The 23,706-nt window shown below is 45.1% G+C and overlaps 1 protein-coding gene across 1 annotated transcript; it reads left to right on the top strand.

Annotated features, from left to right (window-relative positions):
* The first annotated feature begins 7,634 nt into the window (after positions 1–7,634).
* Positions 7,635–19,595, top strand: LOC138681207 (putative deoxyribonuclease tatdn3-A). The gene is made up of 10 exons (XM_069768522.1): positions 7,635–7,774; positions 9,496–9,528; positions 10,629–10,702; positions 12,213–12,294; positions 12,502–12,564; positions 13,582–13,691; positions 14,910–14,965; positions 16,716–16,828; positions 17,140–17,220; positions 18,882–19,595. The coding sequence occupies exons 1-10, from the start codon at positions 7,703–7,705 to the stop codon at positions 19,023–19,025; spliced, it is 828 nt and encodes a 275-aa protein (XP_069624623.1). The 5' UTR covers positions 7,635–7,702; the 3' UTR covers positions 19,026–19,595.
* Positions 19,596–23,706: the final 4,111 nt, after the last annotated feature.

Genomic DNA, 23,706 nt, shown 5'->3' with positions numbered 1-23,706 from the left:
TATTTTGATTTTTCTTCAACATCAACTATGAGGTGATAGTTACTGGTGACCGAGACATCCACAAAATCCATTCTGTATCAGGGAACCAAAGATGTCGCTAAATATTAAAGGATATGGTGGACAGCTTGTGGGACATAGTTTACTAAAAATCCATGTATTTCGGGATAAAAAAATAATTTTTGCTTTTGGATTTACTTTACAATGTGGCAGTGTTTGGCTTTTAAAAGTCGTATGTTTCCCTGCATATTACTGGTTGCAGGATGAGTTTTCTGAGAATGCATCAGTGAGCTCGTTGTGATGGAAAAGTCTAACTGTTTTATTTGTATTTTCTGAGCTCTTTGGCTTATTTATGACTGTATCAAAGTTCTGCTCAGCTTTTATGTGGTCTGCGATCATATATCCGTTGAAACGAGCTCAGAAAAAAAGACAGATAAGAGTTATAATGAAGTCTGGCAAAATTAGTTCACTCAGATTCAATGATGAGATTTTGTAACCCTTATCTGTCTTCTTCCGAGCTCTTCTCAGCTGATTTATGACAGCGGACCACAGCTAAATTATATATGCAGCGAAACATAGAACCTGTAAAAGCCAAACGGTGCAACATGTACTATATAGTTGTCTAAGGGTCACTTCCGTCTGTCTGTCGCGAATATTCATTGGTCGCAGCCTCTGTCTGTCATGGAAATCCAAGTCGCTGATTGGTTGTGGCAAAACGCCCACGACCAATCAGCGACAGCCACAGTCCGGCGGCAACATAGCTGCTCCTTACTCCCCGCAGTCAGCGCCCGCTCCATACTCCCCTCCAGTCAGCGCTCACACAGGGTTAATGGCAGCGTTAATGGACGGCGTTATGCCACGGTGTAACGCACTCCATTAACGCAGCTATTAACCCTGTGTGTCCCCAACTTTTTACTATTGATGATGCGTATGCAGCATCAATAGTAAAAAAATCTAATGTTACAAATCATAATAATAATAAAAAAAACGTTATTCTCACCCTGCGCTGTCGTGCCCTCTCTGTGCAAGCGGCAGGTTCCGGTGCCAAGGATGCTATGCGAGAAGGACCTTCCATGACGTCACGGTCATGTGACCGCGACGTCATCACAGGTCCTGCGGTCATACCAACCCTGGGACCGGAAGCTGCTGCGTGCACCGCAAACAGGTGCCAGGACTACAAGGCGCCCCTCGGAAGGGGAGTATATGTTTATTTTTTTATTTTAAGTCTTTTTTAACCTGTTACATACGTGACTGGGCAATATACTAGGTGGCTGGGCAATATACTAGGTGGCTGGGCAATATACTAGGTGGCTGGGCAATATACTAGGTGGCTGGGCAATATACTAGGTGGCTGTGCAATATACTAGGTGGCTGGACAATATACTAGGTGGCTGTGCAATATACTACGTAGCTGGGCAATACACTACGTGGCTGGGCAATATACTAGGTGGCTGGGCAATATACTAGGTGGCTGGGCAATATACTAGGTGGCTGGACAATATACTAGGTGGCTGTGCAATATACTACGTAGCTGGGCAATACACTACGTGGCTGGGCAATATACTACGTGGCTGGGCAATATACTAGGTGGCTGTGCAATATACTACGTAGCTGGGCAATATACTACGTGGCTGGGCAATATACTACGTGACTGGGCAATATACTACGTGGCTGGGCAATATACTACGTGACTGGGCAATATACTACGTGGCTGGGCAATATACTACGTGGCTGGGCAATATACTAGGTGGCTGGGCAATATACTACGTGGCTGGGCAATATACTAGGTGGCTGGGCAATATACTACGTGGCTGGGCAATATACTACGTGGCTGGGCAATATACTACGTGACTGGGCAATATACTACGTGGCTGGGCAATATACTACGTGACTGGGCAATATACTACGTGGCTGGGCAATATACTACGTGGCTGGGCAATATACTACGTGGCTGGGCAATACACTACGTGGCTGGGCAATATACTAGGTGGCTGGGCAATATACTACGTGGCTGGGCAATACACTACGTGGCTGGGCAATATACTACGTGGCTGGGCAATATACTACGTGGCTGGGCAATATACTACGTGGACATGCATATTCTAGAATACCTGATGCGTTAGAATCAGGCCACCATCTAGTTTTTAATAAAAGCCAACTGAAAAAATGTTTTCAGCCTAAATACATACATGTAAGAAAAAACAAATTCCACATTAAAACTTTAAGTGGAAAAAGATCTAAAACTTTTACAATAGAAATTAATAGAAAGAGTCTTTCAAGCTTTTTGGAAGCAACTTGATGCAAAAGAAAACTTTGTGTGTATAGCCTTAAAATGCCAAAACGTGTTATCAGAACAATCGGATCAGGGCGGGTCTTCAGCCCCTAGAGATGTGACGTCTCGCCAATCTGGCAGATAAATGGCGCCTCTCCTGCTCCTGTCCGACCACTGACGTGACTAATGGATTTGCAGAGCTAGAACAGAAGCATTTGTTTCATTTACTAAAAAAAATGACTGTTTTTATCTCGTGTGACCTGCATTTTGTTTATATTTTTGCCTCATCTGAATTAAAAAAAAAAGGATATAAATTTTATGAAACATTGCAAAGTATAGGAGAAGCTTTGTCCTTTTTTTTCTTTCTTTATCCATCCGTAAAAACACCGATGTAAGCCACTGATGACGAGGGAACCGTTTTTCCCTGTATATGATTAAATAGGCCTCATTCACAGGGCAGTATTTTTGCATTTGTGCTTATATGCTAAAGCCAGGAGAGGAACTCCCAGAAAAAAGGTAGAATTGAAAGATACCTGTTCTGTGTTTTGGAGACACGGCTTGGCATACAAACACTGATGAAATACTGATGTGTGAATGAGGCCTTACACCAATGAGATAAAGGCTGTGTGCACACGCTGCTGTTTTTTCCCCGATAAAAACGCTATAAAACCACAAAAAAACGCATACAATAAGCATCCCATCATTTAGAATGAATTCTGCATGTTTTGTGCACATGATGCGTTTTTTTCCGCAAAAAAAAGCATCGCAGTAAAAAACGCAGCATGTTCATTAATTTTGCGGGTTTTTTGCGGGTTTCCCACTACAAATGCATTGGGAAATGTCCGGAAAAAAGCACCAAAAACGCGGCAAAAATGCATGCAGATTTCTTGCGGATTTTCTGCGAGAAATCCTGAACGTGTGCACATAGCCTAAGCATAACTGTGTGCGGATGCTCCTGAAGTAGTGAATTTTATGTTTTTTATCACATTTTCTGCTGTAATGTAAACTGGACACACTACATGGTGAAGCTGTGTGCCCCCTCCACATTACACCTACAGGAGCTTCCGTTCTACATCTATAGACATTAATATGGAACCGTAATGGCTCCCACTCCTATGAGAAGGATTTCTACAAGATTTTGGAGGTGTTTGTGGGAATTTTTGCCCCGTCATCCAGAAGAGCATTTGTGAAGTCAGACCCTGATGTTGGAGAGAGGCCGGGCTCGTAATCTCCAACCTATTTGTTGGATGGGGCTGAGGGCGGCTGCTCCTGTTCCCTCCTCCATGTCTGTATGGACCCTGTGTGCTGGACACAGTCATGGGGAACAGAGAAGAGTCTTCCCCAACCGTTCCCACAAAGATGGAAGCTACAATTGTCCTCAATGTCTTGTGTTGGAGCATTAAGATTTCCCTTCACTGGAACGAAAGGGCCAAGGCAGACCCCTGATAACAGCATTATCCTCCTCCACCATCTGTACAGTGGGCACAATGCAGTCAGGGGGCAATGTCCTGGAGTTGCCAAACCCAGACTCCTCTATCAGACTCAGAAGTGTTATACATCACTCCACAGAACACGTTTCCTCCAGAGTGTTGTCTCCTTATATCACTCCACCTGACGCTCGGCATTGTGCTTGGTGATGTACGGCTGCATGCAGCTGCTCGGATATGAAGCTTATGGCGCAGTGTTAGTGTTGATGTTATACCAGAGGAGGTCTGGACTCTGCAGATATGGGGTCAGCAGAGCGGTGGTGACTTTTCTGACCTCTGCTCCTCAGCACTTGGCCCCCCGCTCTGTAACGTTATGGTGACTCCACTTTGTGGCTGAGTTGCTGCAGTTCCTTCCACTTCTCAATAATATCAGTCATAGGAGATGAAGGACGATTTAAGAGGAAGAAATGTCATGACTGCGCTGGTGTCAGTGAGCTCTGCACCACCGGCCATTGCATACCTTCCAACCGTCCCGGATCCAGCGGGACTCTCCTGATTTTGACAGTCAGCCCCGCGATCCCGGGCGGGACATTAGTTGTCCCGCACTGGTTGGGAGGTGTGTATATCACCCAGTCGGCTCCCTGAGTCCCTGCACCCGCAGAGCAGCACACCACATATTGGCTGATCTGTGCGCACAGAACCTGTGATGAGGTGAGGTCACAGGATGGGAGGAGTCAGGGGTCACATGATCGGGAGGACCTCTGTACAGGACTCTGCTCGTTGCCATGGCGCCGGACGAGGGTAAACGTATGTGTGAGGTCAGGACAGGAGGTGTTTACAGTGTGGATGTAGCAGAGTCGTGTGTGTACGAGGTGTATGGATCGGAGCAGCGTGCGAAAGGTGTATGGAGCGGAGCCGTGTGCATGAGGTGTACAGAGTACAGCCGCGTGTGTACGACTTCTACGGATTGGAGCAGCATGTGAAAGGTGTATGGAGCGGAGTCATGTGTGTGTATGAGGTGTACGGAGCACAGCCTCCTGTGTACGAGGTGTACGGAGCAGCGTGTGAAAGGTGTATGGAGCGGAGTCGTGTGTGTAAGACGAGTATGGAGCCGTGTGCATGAGGTGTACGGAGCACAGCCTCCTGTATACGAGGTGTACGGAGCAGCGTGTGAAAGGTGTATGGAGCGGAGTCGTGTGTGTGTAAGAGGTGTACGGAGCCGTGTGTATGAGGTGTACGGAGCACAGCCTCCTGTGTACGAGGTGTACGGAGCAGCGTGTGAAAGGTGTATGGAGCGGAGTCGCGTGTGTAAGACGAGTATGGAGCCGTGTGCATGAGGTGTACGGAGCACAGCCTCCTGTGTACGAGGTGTACGGAGCAGCGTGTGAAAGGTGTATGGAGCGGAGTCGTGTGTGTGTAAGAGGTGTATGGAGCGGAGTCGTGTGTGTGTATGAGGTGTACGGAGCACAGCCTCCTGTGTACGAGGTGTACGGAGCAGCGTGTGAAAGGTGTATGGAGCGGAGTCGTGTGTATAAGATGAGTACGGAGCCGTGTGCATGAGGTGTACGGAGCACAGCCTCCTGTGTACGAGGTGTACGGAGCAGCGTGTGAAAGGTGTATGGAGCGGAGTCGTGTGTGTAAGACGAGTACGGAGCGGAGCCATGTGTGTAAGAGGTGTGCGGATCGGAGCAGAGTGTGAAAGGTGTATGGAGCAGAGTCGTGTGTGTAAGAGGTGTACGGAGCCGTGTGTACGAGGTGTACGGAGCTGTGTGTACGAGGTGTACGGAGCAGCGTGTGAAAGGTGTATGGAGCAGAGTCGTGTGTGTAAGACGAGTACAGAGCGGAGCCATGTGTGTAAGAGGTGTGCGGATCGGAGCAGAGTGTGAAAGGTGTATGGAGCAGAGTCGTGTGTGTACGAGGTGTTCGGAGCGGAGCCACGTGTGTACGAGTTGTACAGAGCAGAGCCACGTGTGTGCGAGTTGTACAGAGCAGAGCCACGTGTGTACGAGGTGTGTGGAGCAGAGCCATGTGTGTACAAGGTATACGAAGCGGAGCAGCGTGTGCAATGTGTATAGAGCGGAGCCATGTGTGTACGAGGTGCACGGAGTGGTCCCGTGTGTGTACGAGATGTATGGAGAGGATCCGTGTGTGTATGAGGTGTACGGAGCCGTGTGTGTGCAAGGTATACGGAGCAGAGCAGCGTGTGCAATGTGTATGGAGCGGAGCCGTGTGTGTACGAGGTGTACGGAGTAGTGCCATGTGTGTACGAGATATATGGAGAGGAGCCGTGTGTGTATGAGGTGTACGGAGCGGAGCCGTGTGTGTGCAAGGTATACGGAGCGGAGCAGCGTGTGCAATGTGTATGGAGCGGAGCCGAGTGTACGAGGTGTACGGAGAGGAGACGCATGTGCAAGGTGTATGGAGGGCAGACGTGTGTACGGGGTGTATGGAGCGGAGCCTTGTGTGTAAGAGGTGTACGGAGCGGAGCCGTGTGTGTACGAGGTGTACGGAGCGGAGCCGTGTGTACGGAGCGGAGCCGTGTGTGTACGAGGTGTACGGAGCGGAGCCGTGTGTGTACGAGGTGTACGGAGCGGAGCCGTGTGTGTACGAGGTGTACGGAGCGGAGCCGTGTGTGTACGAGGTGTACGGAGCGGAGCCGTGTGTGTACGAGGTGTACGGAGAGGAGGCGTGTGTGTACGAGGTGTACGGAGCGGTGCCGTGTGCGTACGAGATGTACGGAGAGGAGCCGTGTGCGTACGAGGTGTACGGAGCTGAGCCGTGTGTGTACGAGGTGTACGGAGCGGAGCCGTGTGTGTACGAGGTGTACGGAGCGGAGCCGTGTGTGTACGAGGTGTACGGAGCGGAGCCGTGTGTGTACGAGGTGTACGGAGCGGAGCCGTGTGTGTACGAGGTGTACGGAGAGGAGGCGTGTGTGTACGAGGTGTACGGAGCGGTGCCGTGTGCGTACGAGATGTACGGAGAGGAGCCGTGTGCGTACGAGGTGTACGGAGAGGAGCCGTGTGTGTACGAGGTGTACGGAGTGGAGCCGCATGTGCAAGGTGTATGGAGCAGAGTTGTGTGTGTACGAGGTGTACGGAGCAGACGCTGGCTGAGTCGGATCGGAGCAGATGTTGCTCCTCGCTCTGACACGGACTGGCACAGGAGACACGGAGGTCTTTATCAGTGGCGTATCACAGATGCAGCGACGTGAGCAGTCAGCGGCGCAGCTGGATGACACCATTCAGCGCCGTGGGAGTGGAAGCTGCCGGCTGCTGCGAGGGTGCGTGGTGAAAGGTGTGTGTGTGTAGTTATGGAGAAGGCAATGATGGGGGTGGGGTAACCATATGTGGCCATTATATTGTACCCAGCATCGTGTGGGGCCATTATACTGTACCCAGCATCGTGTGGGGCCATTATACTGTACCCAGCATCGTGTGGGGCCATTATACTGTACCCAGCATCGTGTGGGGCCATTATACTGTACCCAGCATCGTGTGGGGCCATTATACTGTACCCAGCATCGTGTGGGGCCATTATACTGTACCCAGCATCGTGTGGGGCCATTATACTGTACCCAGCATCGTGTGGGGCCATTATACTGTACCCAGCATCGTGTGGGGCCATTATACTGTACCCAGCATCGTGTGCGGTCATTATACTGTATGGAGCATCACGTTGGCCAGTACACTGTAAGCAACATCATTTGGGGCTACTAATAGCAGGGGACACAGCACTCAGTGAAGGAGCGACATTGACAGTCGGTTTCCAGTACTAAACCATCCCTTTAAGGGGGCACTGTGGATGTGATGGAGGCGTGTTAAAAAGAAAAAATAATGTTGTGTGACATTTTACTCTCTTGTGACATCTGTAGCCTCAAGAGTTGGCTATTGGCTAAAGTACAATGAGACGTTACACCCAGGCAGATGTCCTGATATAACACGTGATTGGTGCAGATCTCTGCCTCTAGTCCCGGCCCCTGCCTGAGTGACTGAAGGCAGCGGCCGCCATGTTGGGTGCGGGTCAGGCGGGTCGCTATGTGGACTGTCACTGCCATATGACCGCTGAGGAGTTCTCCCAGGTAATAATCACCGAGGTGCAGTTATGTCCCCTCCTCACTGGTCTGTAGAACGCATTGATAACTACCGGACTCCAGCGGCGGCCATTTTGTTGTAGACCAGCGCTGGAGACATCCTGTCCCGGGCCTCTAGTGATGGATGTGGCTTGCTTCCCCTCATACCTACGGTGATACATGGACTGCTGTATTATATTGTGGTCTGCTCTGCTTCACTGTTTGGCAACCCTCCTGAAATGTGCACCAAATAAGTGGCGCTGTCCAGGACCCCTGAAAGGGCAGAGGACTGGAACAGAGCCAGTACTGACAGTGGGGGGCAGACACTGGTTATGGGGGTGCTCTTATTATAAGAACACTGCTCACTATGAGGAATGCTGGTTATAGATCCTAAAATCTAAGATAAAGGCGCTTACACCGCTCTCCAAAGCCTCTGTATAGTGTAGAAACACTTTGCTGTTCACTTGTTCAATCATTTTTAGTGGCTTTAATCACTTTTCCTGGTTGAAAAATGGCTAGCGCTCGGCATTTGCTCGAAATTATAGAAAAAAAACTTCCAAATCGGGCACCGTCCAATCACAAGGCTGCAAAAAAAAAAAAAAAAAAAAACACTTTGGGAAACAAAATTCTCCAACTTTTTTCAATACATTTTCATTAGAAGGATGGTAATTTTTTTGATATGTTTTTGATATGTAAAAAAAAAAGCTCAGAGTGAACACAGCCTTATAGAGAGGGGAACCAGGAGAGGCGGTCAGGGACTGATACACAAGCGGTGGGTGGCGGACTTATCTCAAAGACCCCAAATGTCAGCTTGTCGGGTGATTAATGCTGCCCAGACCGTGGGTAACGTTAATCAGAGCGACTGCACCGGTTATATGCTGTAACAAGCGATCAAACAGTCACATCTATCCCATAATGGCGCTAATAAAAACATTGTCACGCTCCGCAAAAAATATAACCCGTCGCACAGATTCACCAGCCGAAAAATAAAAATGTTGCCGGTCTAAAAAAAAGAAAAAAAAAAATGGCGAAACAACCCCCCAAAATTTTTTTTGCAAGCTTCAGATTTTTTTCTCTCAGTACTAAAATAATGGAAAAAAAAACTGGACATGTTGGGTGTCGCCATAATCGTATCGATGAGGAGAATCATTGTTACCGCAAAATATACAGCGCAAGAACAATTCCCAAAAAAGCAATTTCTTTCACAATTTCACCACGTTTGGATTTTTTTTTCCCCAAATTTCAAGTACACCGTGTGGTAAAATAAATGGCGTCATTTAAAAGTACAACTCCTCCTGCAAAAAAACAAGCCCTCATATGTCTATGTGGACAGAAAAATAAAAGAGTTATGGCTCGGGGAGGAAAAATTGGAATTGCAAAAGCGGAAATTGGTTGCAACGTGAAAGGGTTAAGGTCAGGAATACCGCCATGCAGTGCACTTACCGTATACCATCAATCAATTCCCATGAGGCTTCTTTTTTTACAAATATATTTCCTAGGGAAGAGCTCTGTGTCTCATCAGGAAATAAAAGAAAAAGGCAAACAAATGCTTCTCACTGCGATCCATTGTCTCCTGTCATCCCTAGTCACAATTCACATATGTTTCTTTGAAGTCAGAAAATGGTGAAATAAACAGATTTAACACCTAAGAGTAACTGAAGACTTGAGTTCCTGCTGTGTGGGTTCTCCGTGAGAACGGTCGTGGTAACACAAATATCTTGCTTTTGCAGGATATAGTGGAAATTCTGGAAAGATCAAGAAATGTAGGTAGAGCATATTATTATTATTAACTTATTAGTATTATTATTATTTGTATTATTATTATATTATTATTTATTTTATTTCCTTATTTTATTATTATTTGTATTATTATTTTATTATTATCTTATTATTATTATTTATTTTATTTCTTTATTTTTTTATTATTATTTGGGGGGTGTTCCAGTTGGAAGCACTAAGGGGGAATTAATTGCATATTTCTCTCGAGTTTTCTGGAAAATTTTGATTCGATGTACAGTTATAGAAAAAAAAATTGTGACTCTTTACATCAGTCCCGTCACGACAGATTCACTATAATTTATGGCAAACAGTGACATAAGTTATAGGCAAAATGTACTCTTCCTCATAGCTAGAGTCAACTCCTGATTTCAGCGCATGGACATCCTGAAAGATGCACCAGATTCATTAAAGGGCATCTGTCTGCAGATTTTTGATTTGTAATCTGAGAGAAGCATGATGTGGAGGCTGAGACCCTGATTCCAGCGATGTGTCACTTACAAGGCTGTGTGTTGCGGTTGCAATAAAATCAGTGTTTTATCAGCAGGAGATTATCACTACAGGACTAGGTGTCCAACCACGCCCCCAGCACTGATTGGCCGCTTTCTGTCTGCACTGTATAGTGACAGAAAGTGGCCAATCAGTGATGTGGGCGGGGTTATGCAGGGCTCAGAATTCCGAGCTCTGCTAGAATTGCAGCAGAGAAAACTGTGATTGTATCAAAATGATAGCATGCAGACCAGCAAGTGATATATCACTGGAATCAGGGTCTCAGCCCCTACATTGTGCTGCTCTCAGGTGGGGAAGCAAAAATCTGCGGACAGATTCCCTTTAAGAATGCTGCAGACCTTTAATCATGACTCAGGAAAAAACAGTTTCGATGAATTTCTCCAAAGAATATAGGTTTCCATTAAGTCACAGCACACCGAGAAAATGGCGAGGAATTGATATATAAATTAAACTGAAAAATGATATACGGTACCTCCTGAAATATACAAAAAAAAAATGACATTTGTTTACTTAATTATAGAAACCCCCTCTAAATGCCTAAATCCATTGTATTTTACGGCATTGCTGTATTTTCCAGGGAGGAGTTCGGGCGCTCGTATCGGTTACAGAACGCGCCGGAGAGTTGGAAAGTCTCCTACATCTATCAGAGAGGTTTGTTTCTAATATTAGAAAGTAAAACTTTATATTTTATAACGTTCACCGTCTTCATAGACGGATAGTGTCGGACAGGGCTTGTAAAAACACTTTTGCAATTTACCGCTTATTAAAATTTGCAGCCTTTTTTTTTTTAGATATGAACGCATTTCTTTTGTTTACAGAATGTTGCCTAGGAGACCGACCACTGCTTACTGCTTACTGTCTGTCTTGTAAACTCTGTACTAAAGCTGGCCAGGATTATGAAGTAGCAGTGCGCTCCTGTAATCCTGACCGGTATCAAAATAGCACTTACAAGATCAAGAGACAACAGCTTGTAAGCGCTGCGCATGTTCTGCTGTCTAGCATCGATGCGGCGGTCGGTCTCTAAGGCAACGGACTGTAAACAAAAGAAACGCGGTAATATCTCAATCACGGCTGGAAATTTTAAAAAGGCATTACTTGCACTAATATATATTTTTAAAGATAGGAAAAAACCTTTAAAGGGATTGTTCACTACTTGGAAAACCCCTTCTTAAATGTCCGAGCCCCTCGAGCAAAAGAAGAAAAGCTTATACCTCTCGCATTGGCCCCACTCTATCAATACTTGAGTGATATTGTTATGTCACATCAGCGCTGCAGCCAATCAGTCACTAATGGGCTGCAGTTCTACTTCTGGTCAATCTCGCATGTCCAAGGGAAGTGTGAGAATTGCAGCCCATTGGCGACTGATTGGCTGCAGCGTTCACGTGACATAACAGTGCGGCAGAGTAGGGAACATGCCCGAATACTGGTCACAGCTGCTACAATTGTATCTGGTGGAGACAAACTCCAGTGATTGAATCATTTGCGATGGAGACTGATACATTTTGCCTTCAGTGATACATTGTAGCTGCTGATACACATAGACTAGGTTCAGTATTTGCGCCTGTTGTTTTGTGCGTAAAATACGTGCATTTTTTCAGCTTTTTATGTGTTTTCACTTGCATTTCTTTCCCATTTATTTGAACTGGTGAAAAATGCTGAAAAAATTGACATTCTCCAAATGTGAAAAAAAACGCTTTGAGTACGTGCACTTGTTAAGTTTTTGCAACGCACGTTTCTGCACCGAAAGCATGCTGCTTAAAAGAGGGGCGTTTTTTATGCGTTTTTTTTTTTTTTCCCCATCATTCACTTGAATGGGTGAAAAACGTTGCGAAAATGCAGAACGAATTGACGCGCTGCTGTTCTGCAGCAGAATGTGCGTGAGATTTCAGAAATGTTTGCACCAGCCCTTAAAGGGATATTCTTATCTCCTATATATAACTATGTGAGAGATGTGGCACCTTACCTCGAGAATGCGGCTCAGTAAGGGCTCATGCAGACGTCCAAGCACAGACCACAATGCACAGAGTGGCCGCGGGACTGCCAACCTGAGCGTGGCAACGCCATATAATTCTATCGGGCTGCCCCCCCATTTAGTAGCACATTTATGACATACCCAGTGGCACATAAATGGATGCATTTAGGCATTGTGCCTGTTTTCCAGGTATCCCAGTTACGTGATGCCATGTTTTGGCGTGCACCCTATCCAGAGTACAGCAGACGGGTATCGCAGTGCGACATTGCAGGTAATCACACCCTGATTTTGTATCTCTCTATCAAGCCCTGCACTGGAAAACATTTTGCAGTTATCACGATTTTCCAGTTTGATTGCACAGTTTGAATACATCTATATAGACAATCTTAGGTTACCGTATATGTTTGTTTGTTTGTTTACTGCAACTCTATATTCTAATACTTAGAATATACCTTTCATTTTCTTCTTTTGATTGCAGGATCTGGAGCCTGCTCTTGAACAGTTTGAAAAGTACAAGGATCACCTTGTCGGCATCGGAGAAGTAAGGGTTAAATCACTCACTTTTGCACATTCAGTCGAATATATATATATATATATATATATATATATATATATATATATATATATATATATATATATATAAAGGTTGTTTTGAGATAATCAGTTGTACTCACGTTTATAAAATCCTACTATTGCCCGCATCACTGATTAAGGCTACGTTCAGATTAGCGTTTCCCGACGCTGCGTCGGGAAACGCAGCGGCGACGCACGCGTCATGCGCCCCTATGTTTAACATGGGGGACGCATGCGTTTTTCTTGTTGCGTTTTCCGACACGTGCGTCGTTTTTGACGCTAGCGTCGGACGCAAGAAAATGCAACAAGTTGCATTTTTCTTGCGTCCGATTTTCGTCAAAAAACGACGCACGCGTCGCAAAACGCAGCGTTTTTGCGTGCGTTTGCACGCGTTTTTTCGTGCGTCGTGCGTTGCGTCGCCGACGCAGCGGCGCGCAACGCTAATCTGAACGTAGCCTTACATGCAAGGGATTTCACGCTGTCTGTAGCCGCCACCAGGGGGAGCTCAATAGATACAGATTTGAGTCCTTCAAAAGCTGTATACATTTATATACAGTGAGCTCCCCCTAGTGGTGGCTGCTTGTAACTAATTTTTTTTATTATTTATCGAGACAAAAAGACAAAACTTTCCAATATAATATGATATATTAAAATTCCAGTAAAGATGAACATTTCCTTTAAGAAAGGTATAGTATATTCAGCAGGAAGCTTGGTCCATTCTGAGTTTTATTATATCAATGTACACCCGGCATGTCATAGGAAGTAAGTGCTAAGACCCCATCTGTTTTCTAAAGAGCTGGCGTCTCTACAGATCAGAGTCAGCAGAAGATATATAGGTAAACTGATTAGGAGAGCACCACAGCCCCCTCATTCCAGCCTGAAATGGGGGGCTTAGTGTCCACAAATATCAAATAATAGGAAAATAGGCACATTTATTTACTATCTGTGCCACTAACAAATTTCCGGACGTTTTCCTTCTGTACAGATTGGGCTGGACTTCACCCCCTGGCTCACTCCCACCTCTAAGGAGCGAGAAGAGCAGCTGAAGGTCTTTCAGATACAACTGGACATTGCGAAACGATTGGACCTACCAGTGTCAGTATACGGCAGGGCCAGTACTAATAGTTTGCCTTTTTACAGCGTTTCTTTCCCCTTCTCAGATATTTATGGCATATCCACAACATAAATGCAGACCCCACCTCTAGGACCACTGCTTATCTCCAGAATGGGGGTCGTGAGTAGGGTTGAGCGAAACGGATCGTTCATTTTCAAAAGTCGCCGACTTTTGGCAAAGTCGGGTTTCATGAAACCTGACCCGATCCCTGTGTGGGGTCGGCCATGCGGTACGCGACTTTCGCGCCAAAGTCGCGTTTCGCATGACGCGCTTGGCGCCATTTTTTTCAGCCAATGAAGGAGCGTGGGCAGAGTGATGACATAGGTCTTAGGGGCGTGGACGCCTATCGCCATGTTGTCGCTTGTGCGCTGTAGCTATTTGCACTGTGTAACACCAGCTTTTCTTTTGAGAGAGAGAGAGAGAGGAAAAAAAAAAAAAAAAAAAAAATTCCCATTGGCTTTGCATTGGGTTTCGTGTTTCGGTCGATCCTCGACTTTTCGCCATAATCGGCCGATTTCACTCGACTCGACTTTTGAGATAGTCGGGTTTCGCGAAACCCGGCTCGACCCTAAAAAAGTCAAGGTCGCTCAACCCTAGTCGTGAGCCCTGTCAAGCGTCCCCAACCCTGAAAGAAATGTCTCTCAATTCGCTTCTATAGGAGTTACAAAACAGCCATCCAAGTGTGCTAGGCTGCTTCTGTGACCCCCGTAAAGGTAAATGAAGATCTGCTCTATCTCTGCGTAAGGTCACTTAAAGGAGACCGGTTAACAGTTTTTGCCCCTCTTCTATTCCCACTGCTCCCCTGAGTGTTTTGTGCTTTTTGATGTTGTTCTTATATCCTCCATAAGGTTCCAAAGATGTCGGACTTATTTATTTAGTTCTAATTTTATGGTCTTTAGAAGGGGGCGTGTCTAACAAGATAATTATGCAGAGCAACCTGAAGACACGCCCCAGAGGATCCTGAGCCACACCCCCATGGTAAAGAATAGCACACGTAGCACTAAATAAAAAGGTCCGTATCTCTGGAACCATAAAGCGGATAAAGGGGATAAGCCACCTTACTTCTTATAGATGGCATTCTACAGGGGCCTTTTCCTCAATCGTCTGAACGCCAGGGAATCTGGCATTTAGGAAGGTGTTGAACTCAAAGAACATTGCCATCAATTTCTCAAAGTATATATATATTTTTTTTTTTACAGAAATGTCCACTCTCGATCCGCAGGAAGGCAAACTATAAGTTTTCTTAAAGAACAAGGTAGGAACATAGCAAAAAACTATTGAATTACAATATTGAATTAGACGAGATGTCTAAATTCTTCTTTAGTGATTGGCGAACCCAAATGGTGAAGTTCAGGGTCTATACCGAACACCTCGTGTCTGTTCACGGACCCCGAACACTGACTTCTTCCTAAAGTCCATGCTACTGTTACAGTAAAATACACACCCTAGGTAACCTTAGTTCACAGCCTACAGGTATTCCAGCTGCTTTAAACTCCAGTAACCTTAAAATGTCACTTGTTCCCATGAGGTTTCTGAGCCTCGCAGCTGCCAGAAGACCCGGAGGCTACGAACTCTGTTACCTGAACTCACAGCCACCGGGTCTCACGGTATCTGGAGTGCTGGACTAATGAATGTTGGAATGCCAAGTGCCGGACTCGCGACCGTTCATCAATCTGGCATTGGCACTTGCAAAGCTAGAGAAATAACTACTATGAAGTCAGGTGACCTTACTGTTCTTGTTAATAAATAAAAAATAAATGAAAAAAAAACGGTGTGGGGTCCCCCATAATTTTCATAACCAGCTGAGGGAAAGCCAACAGCCGAGAGCTGATGTTAATGTTCTGGAAACAGGCCAATATTCATAAAGGTTCCCAGGCTATTAATGTTAGCTCATAGCTGTTTGGTTAACCTTTACAGGTTATTATAGGGGAGACCCCCCAAAAAAATATTGTCGTGGGGTCCCCCCTACCCTATATTCAGTAACCAGCAAAGGCTAAACAGACAGCTGGGGGCTGATATTAATAGCCTAGGAAAAGGCCATGGATATTGGCACACTCACAGACTAAGAACATCAGCTTTCCATAAGATGCGCCAATTCTGGAGCTTGGCAACCCCTCTTCCCACTTGCCCTGGTGCGGTGGCAAGTGGGGTAATATTTATGGGGTTGATGTACGATTTGTATTGTCAGCTGTCATCAAGCCCATGGGTTAGTAATGGAGAGGCATCTATAAGACGCCCCCATTACTAACCCCATAGTGAAAATGAAATACAGATACACACAGAAAAAAGTCATTTAATTGAAATAAATACTCCCCACCCTCTTTCATCCATTCATAAAAGTAAAATTAAAAATAATAAAACACCATATTCCTCACCTGTCTGCCAATAATCAATATGTCCCATGAAGAGGCTGTATGTGGATTGCATGGCTGAGCGGTGGCATGATGTGACCGCTCACCTGTGAATCCAGGAGACACTGAGCTGAGCCTGAGATCCGCTGCCTCTGACCGGCGGTAACCTCAATGACATCACCGCTGGTCACTGAAGCTGCGTTCTCACGCTCAGCTCAGTGTCTCCTGGATTCACGGCTGAGCAGTCGCATCATGCAATCCATGGAAGTAGTGCTCTTATCAGCCGACACCTGTGACCGGCACTTAGGTGACAGCGTGGGAACCGCAGCACTCTGACTGGCAGCAACGACCTTACGCTGATCAGAGTCGGTATTTCTCGCGCTGTCACACAGACGACAGCATGGGAAACACCGAATATTCGGGTCCCCCATTCGAATGGGGTTCGGGTACCGTTCTGGAAACACAGTGCCGTCATTTCAGGAATGGTGCTGGTCCATAAGGTGTAATGTTCTTAATTGCTGACATTTTTAGAAGGGGCTGGCCAGTAGTGGACTACCCCTTTAAACTTCTGCTTTATATATTTCCTGCATTTTCATTTTGGTCTCCTTATCAAGAAGTTGAACTTAATTTTTGGTGCTGATTGTTGATTTCTAGGTGCTGAGAAAGTATTACTGCACAATTTTGCTGGTCGCCCCTCCGTTGCGTTGGAAGGAGTGCAGGCCGGATACTTCTTCTCCTTTCCCCCTGCAGTTGCAAATAATGATCAGGTAACTCAAATTATTCCAGATTAATTAAAGGTGGTCTCCAAGATGAGAAGAAATTGGTTCAGGGATGGTGGGGCAGGATACTATAACAGGAGTCCATAATTACTGATGATCGTGTTTCTGATCTGTATTCCAGTTGTGTATTTTCTACCCAAAACTGGTGTAGATCCTAAACGTTTTCCTATTTTGGGCTGGGATCTCCTCTTGGTTTTGGCTGTGTGAATACGTTTTCAGACACCCTTTGTGATGTGTAATATTCTGTTATTATTTTATTATAATGAATTGATTTTATTCTGAATTTGCACAAATTCCAGAGAGAGAAGCTGATAAAACGGATCCGAATGGAGAACATCTGCCTGGAGACCGATTCACCGGCTCTCGGACCAGACAAACAGGTACTGTCACGGGGGTTACCGCGACAGTGTGGAGCCAGAAGATCGCAGCGTCTGATTGCTCCTATTCCGGTGCTGAGAAGAAGCACTTCTCCTTTAAAATGTGTTTATTCCTTCTGGCAGAACAGGAGTTAATTGACCATGTTGGAAATCCCTGTGCTCACTGCTGAGCTCAGAGATCCACTCCTTTCCCCTTTATAATCTGGGCTCTGGTACAAATCCTTGTCAGAGCTAGCATTTGCTCCATGGCTAATGGTGGGAGAGAAGCATATATGAGGAGAGTTGGAGGAGTTATCTGTGACTGTTGCTTGGTTTGTATGTTTGGTAATTTCCTATCCTCCTCTATTTTGGTTTATACCCCTACCTCCACGCCCCGATGCATTCCTCTGTTATATGTGAGTGAATAGTTTGTATGTCTGGAGTTTTCTGTTAACCTTTTTTTGTGCACAGTAGTGCTTCTCTTCCCTGGATGGGGGAAGAGAACAGACAGAGGGCTAACTCAGGAGATAAGGCAAGGGTGGAGGCGCCGGCATCTTCACCTTCAGAAGTAACCCAGGAAATAGGGCAAGCTAGGGCGCCCCCTTGTGTTAGAGACAGGGAAGGAGCCCCTGGTCCCAGGTCACCCGACAGCTGTGTCGTGATAGGTATGAAGAAGACCGTAGCTGCTGTGTACATAGATGCAGAAGTGACACTACAGAGCGGAGGATACATCGACCATGAGTGGAGGTATAGAGGATGTATATGTGACAGGCAATGGAAGGAAACCTTAAGTCTTCCCTGGACGTCTTGGAGTATTATATGGTGCCAGGAGAAATTAGAAAAGTACCATTATATTCAGGGATTGCTACTTGACCAGTTCTCTCACACATAATACTCACTTAAAGTGTCCGATTTCTGCTTATAAACGAGCTTCGATAAGCTATACACTTGTAGATTGATGCTCGTTTAATTCTTTCATAATCCGGACATTTTTCTTTTTTTTTTCTTCCCCTACTTCCAAAAGCCATAACTTTATTTTTCCATTGAGGTCGCCATTTAAAGGCTTTTGGGGGGCTGGGGTGGGAGGGGAGGGGACGAGTTGCAGTTTTGATTGACACCATGAATTTAACTATATAATGTATGGAAAACAGCAAAAAAATTCAAAGTTTCCGCAGTTCCGCTATTATTCATTTATTTTTATTATTTGTTTTTAAGGCGTTCATTGGTGATGTAAAAAAAAATTAAAAATGGTAACAGAATTCTCCAAGTCAGAATGATTGCAGCAAAACCAATGTATTGTAAAATTTTCTTTATTATTCAAGTCGCTAATAATAATAATTTTGGTTGTAATATACTGAAAAAAAAATGGTGAAAAAAAACATCGCAATTCCACCATTGATTTTTGGGGATTGTGTTTTTATGGCGTTCATTGACCTAATGGTTCTCCAGGTCAGTAGGATAACAGTGATACCCAATGTATTTATTTTTTATTTAGTTTTTTAGTTGCTACAAAATCGCTAAATTAAAAAAAAAAAATTGTGTCTTCATTTTCTCGGTCCTGAAACTTTTTTATTTTTCTGTAAATGAAGCTTGTTTGATCTCTTTCTTTTGATTGCTCATTTGTCGGTTATTATGAGCCTTTAGTGATACATTTATTCCTAATGCCATCATGCTCTACATTTTAGGAAAGGAATACACCATCCAACATCTTCATCCCCTGCGAATACATTGCTCGCGTGAAGGGCCTTTCATCCGACACAGTCTGCGAGGCGACTGCCCATAATGCTTTCCGGCTTTTCCCAAAGATTCGTTTCAAGCTGAATGAATGATATGTATAAGGGCACAATCAGACGGTCGTAAAAATCGGAACGAGATTATAACATTGTGCACGGACTGGCCGGCGGCTCTCATCACCCAAGACTGACAGCTTCATGTATTTCTATGCCGCTCTCACTCTTGGGTCGGGAGAGCCACCGGCCAGTCCAAGCACTACGGTCCAATCCATTTCCAATTTATACAGCCGCCTGACTTTTCCAGGAATATAACAGGCCACCAATATCAGAGTGATTGGAATCAGACGATCAGCTGATCGAGGAGGCCGCGTTAGCGTCATTGTTTTCTTGACACAGCGCCATGTACTTTGTAGTGGCTGTGTCTGGTATTGCAACTCTAAGCTGCAATCAGCTCATCGGTGCTGTACCGGTACTACCGGCTATCGGACCCCCACCAATCTGATATTGATTAGCTATTAATTTTGCAGTTTTGGACCCCCTCTTTAAAAAGTGTATTTGGTTATTTATGTCTATGATTGTGTGTAATGAAACGAAAGGACGTCAGTGTGAGCTGTGTAATGTCAGGTTCTGTGATCTGTTTTTTTTAATAAATTTATTTGACACTTATATTATCTATTTTATTTGTCTCTATCCGTTTTGGGTTTATACCCTCAATATTTCAATAATAGTGAAATGGAAAATGGAAAATGTTTAAGAACATCCTAAATAGGCAGTGTAAGCGGTTTATACCTTGTGGGAATAAAAGGACTAGAAATAGGAAAAACCCAATGTGGCTAAACAAAGAAGTAAGACAGGCAATTAACAGTAAAAAGAAAGCATTTGCACTACTAAAGCAGGATGGCACCATTGAAGCTCTAAAAAACTATAGGGAGAAAAATACTTTGTCTAAAAAACTAATTAAAGCTGCCAAAAAGGAAACAGAGAAGCACATTGCTAAGGAGAGTAAAACTAATCCCAAACTGTTCTTCAACTAGATCAATAGTAAAAGAATAAAAACTGAAAATGTAGGCCCCTTAAAAAATAGTGAGGAAAGAATGGTTGCAGATGACGAGGAAAAAGCTAACATATTAAACACCTTCTTCTCCACGGTATTCACGGTGGAAAATGAAATGCTAGGTGAAATCCCAAGAAACAATGAAAACCCTATATTAAGGGTCACCAATCTAACCCAAGAAGAGGTGCGAAACCGGCTAAATAAGATTAAAATAGATAAATCTCCAGGTCCGGATGGCATACACCCACGAGTACTAAGAGAACTAAGTAATGTAATAGATAAACCATTATTTCTTATTTTTAGGGACTCTATAGCGACAGGGTCTGTTCCGCAGGACTGGCGCATAGCAAATGTGGTGCCAATATTCAAAAAGGGCTCTAAAAGTGAACCTGGAAATTATAGGCCAGTAAGTCTAACCTCTATTGTTGGTAAAATATTTGAAGGGTTTCTGAGGGATGTTATTCTGGATTATCTCAATGAGAATAACTGTTTAACTCCATATCAGCATGGGTTTATGAGAAATCGCTCCTGTCAAACCAATCTAATCAGTTTTTATGAAGAGGTAAGCTATAGGCTGGACCACGGTGAGTCATTGGACGTGGTATATCTCGATTTTTCCAAAGCGTTTGATACCGTGCCGCACAAGAGGTTGGTACACAAAATGAGAATGCTTGGTCTGGGGGAAATTGTGTGTAAATGGGTTAGTAACTGGCTTAGTGATAGAAAGCAGAGGGTGGTTATAAATGGTATAGTCTCTAACTGGGTCGCTGTGACCAGTGGGGTACCGCAGGGGTCAGTATTGGGACCTGTTCTCTTCAACATATTCATTAATGATCTGGTAGAAGGTTTACACAGTAAAATATCGATATTTGCAGATGATACAAAACTATGTAAAGCAGTTAATACAAGAGAAGATAGTATTCTGCTACAGATGGATCTGGATAAGTTGGAAACTTGGGCTGAAAGGTGGTAGATGAGGTTTAACAATGATAAATGTAAGGTTATACACATGGGAAGAAGGAATCAATATCACCATTACACACTGAACGGGAAACCACTGGGTAAATCTGACAGGGAGAAGGACTTGGGGATCCTAGTTAATGATAAACTTACCTGGAGCAGCCAGTGCCAGGCAGCAGCTGCCAAGGCAAACAGGATCATGGGGTGCATTAAAAGAGGTCTGGATACACATGATGAGAGCATTATACTGCCTCTGTACAAATCCCTAGTTAGACCGCACATGGAGTACTGTGTCCAGTTTTGGGCACCGGTGCTCAGGAATGATATAATGGAACTAGAGAGAGTACAAAGGAGGGCAACAAAATTAATAAAGGGGATGGGAGAACTACAATACCCAGATAGATTAGCGAAATTAGGATTATTTAGTCTAGAAAAAAGACAACTGAGGGGCGATCTAATAACCATGTATAAGTATATAAGGGGACAATACAAATATCTCACCGAGGATCTGTTTATACCAAGGAAGGTGACGGGCACAAGAGGGCATTCTTTGCGTCTGGAGGAGAGAAGGTTTTTCCACCAACATAGAAGAGGATTCTTTACTGTTAGGGCAGTGAGAATCTGGAATTGCTTGCCTGAGGAGGTGGTGATGGCGAACTCAGTCGAGGGGTTCAAGAGAGGCCTGGATGTCTTCCTGGAGCAGAACAATATTGTATCATACAATTATTAGGTTCTGTAGAAGGACGTAGATCTGGGGATTTATTATGATGGAATATAGGCTGAACTGGATGGACAAATGTCTTTTTTCGGCCTTACTAACTATGTTACTATGTAACTATGTTACTATGTGATGAGCGAATGTGCTCGGATAAGGTGTTATCTAAGCATGCTTGAGTGATTGAATAATGTGTTCGAGTCCACGCGGCTGCATGTATCGTGGCTGTTCGACAGCTGCAACACATGCAGGGACTGGCTAACAATCAGGAAATCCCTGCATGTGTTGCGGCTGTCGAACAGCCGCGAGGGATGAGCCACCTACTCAGGTGCCATCTGTAGAACACGGCTGGCACATGCACTGTACAGACTATGCTCAGGTGCTGAGCCCGCTCCATGTAGCGATGGTGCACTCTCACAGTAGGGTGAGCATCACCATGGGGGCACATGGTCAATACTGACATTTAGGATTGCTATGCCCTATAGGTGGCACTAGAGAGCCGGGTCTCTGCCTCTTTGAAGAGTCTCTTAGCATAGCCTTTTCCCAGGGATCATTGCCTGGTCTAAGTAGACTTTACCCCCATGAATATCTCCCCAGCAGAGTTTTCGTGTAGGCCCATATATTTCCGTGGATGCCATACCGCCGATATGCACAGCACAGATGTGTGCGCCGTCCTCCACCTGGGGCCTTTTCGTCGTCCTGATTTCCTCTTGTTGTGACTTTGGCGTCTACTGAGAAAACAAACATCTCGATGTTCCCATCTGCCGTCCTTGTTGTGATAACCTTCACCGGAATATTTGCAGCGTTTCATTCTTAATGTGACTCTGAAAGTTTCTCTCTGATCGCGGCGTTAACAGCGGGAGCAGGAAAAATCCAAGAACGAGCCGCCTGAAGGCTTCCCAAGTAAAACAGGTGGAAATAGATGTGTAGGGAGAGAATTATTCTGCAAATATGTGATTTTTGTCTGCGAATTACAACTTGTAAACTTTCCACCGTTAATTGTCCATGTGATATTTAAAGGGGAAGTCCACCCTGAAATTATCGGAATAATGTGTTGGTATGTTAATGGATTTCTGGCTGAGATTCATTCAGGGTCTAGCTAACAAATAAAGTAGCACTCTGTAACTGGTAAAGTACTGGAGATATGTGTCACTACACTTAATGGCGTCAGTGATATAAAGCCAGAGTATTTTCCTCCAGCACACTAAAGTGTTGTGAGGCTTAAGTTAAAGTTCCATAAATGGGCTGGTTTATGTGGAGAGAGTGGGTGGGAGGGTGTCCACCTTATCTCCACCTGCAGAGCCGGCACCACCGTGTGCTGACAGGACCTGTGTGATGTCACAGTGATGTGCTCGGTCACATGGTCTGGAGCTTAAGTAGCTGACCTCCATAGGCAGCAGTGCTGAGAGTCTGGAGAGGAAGGACTCCAGGAAAGTGTTTGTGCACATGGTGTGTCACGATCCATGTTTGGATCTGTGGCAGATCTGGTTTCCCTCTGATTTAAACCTTTTTTCCTTTCTGGTCATTGGGGGTTAATGCAGTTTCTGCCAGGGCTACCCCTAGTCTGAGGGGCAGTCCAGGGGCCCAGATTCCTAATCTCCTGTCTTCCTAAACCTTGCTTCGTGACATTATAACCAACCGTTCTGTTTTTTCTGGTGAGCCTTTGCCCAATTGCTACAGACTCTCACCGAGGAGTGTAAGGTGCTGCGTAGTGAGGTGGTGCAGCAGCTGCAGCAAATGTTGGGGTTTTGGGCCTCGGCTCAGGTACAGGCTCAACCTGAATGCAAGATATCTCTCCCAGACAGGTTCTCTGGAGGGAGAGATACATTTTTGGTTTTTAAGGAGACCTGCAAGTTGTACTTCAGGCTCCGCCCTCGTTCATCAGGGAGTGAGGAACAACGGGTGGGAATCATCGTTTCCCTTCTTAAGGGTGATCCCCAGTCCTGGGCCTTCTCCCTGCCGACCGGTTCACCATCCCTACGGTCGGAGGATGAGTTTTTTACGTGTATGGTGATCCAGATGGCGTTTCCCTGGTCGGAATCCTGACT

This window comes from Ranitomeya imitator, chromosome 5 (genome assembly GCF_032444005.1).
Source record: "Ranitomeya imitator isolate aRanImi1 chromosome 5, aRanImi1.pri, whole genome shotgun sequence".
NCBI lineage: Eukaryota > Metazoa > Chordata > Amphibia > Anura > Dendrobatidae > Ranitomeya > Ranitomeya imitator.
This window is presented reverse-complemented; position numbering and strand designations above follow the sequence as displayed.

Coding starts and splice junctions, on each gene's coding strand:
- LOC138681207 (XM_069768522.1), top strand. CDS start 7,703: ATGTTGGGTGCGGGTCAGGCGGGTCGCTATGTGGACTGTCACTGCCAT. Junction 7,775..9,495: donor CCGCTGAGGAGTTCTCCCAG/GTAATAATCACC, acceptor TTGCTTTTGCAG/GATATAGTGGAAATTCTGGA. Junction 13,692..14,909: donor AAACGATTGGACCTACCAGT/GTCAGTATACGG, acceptor TTTTTTTTACAG/AAATGTCCACTCTCGATCCG.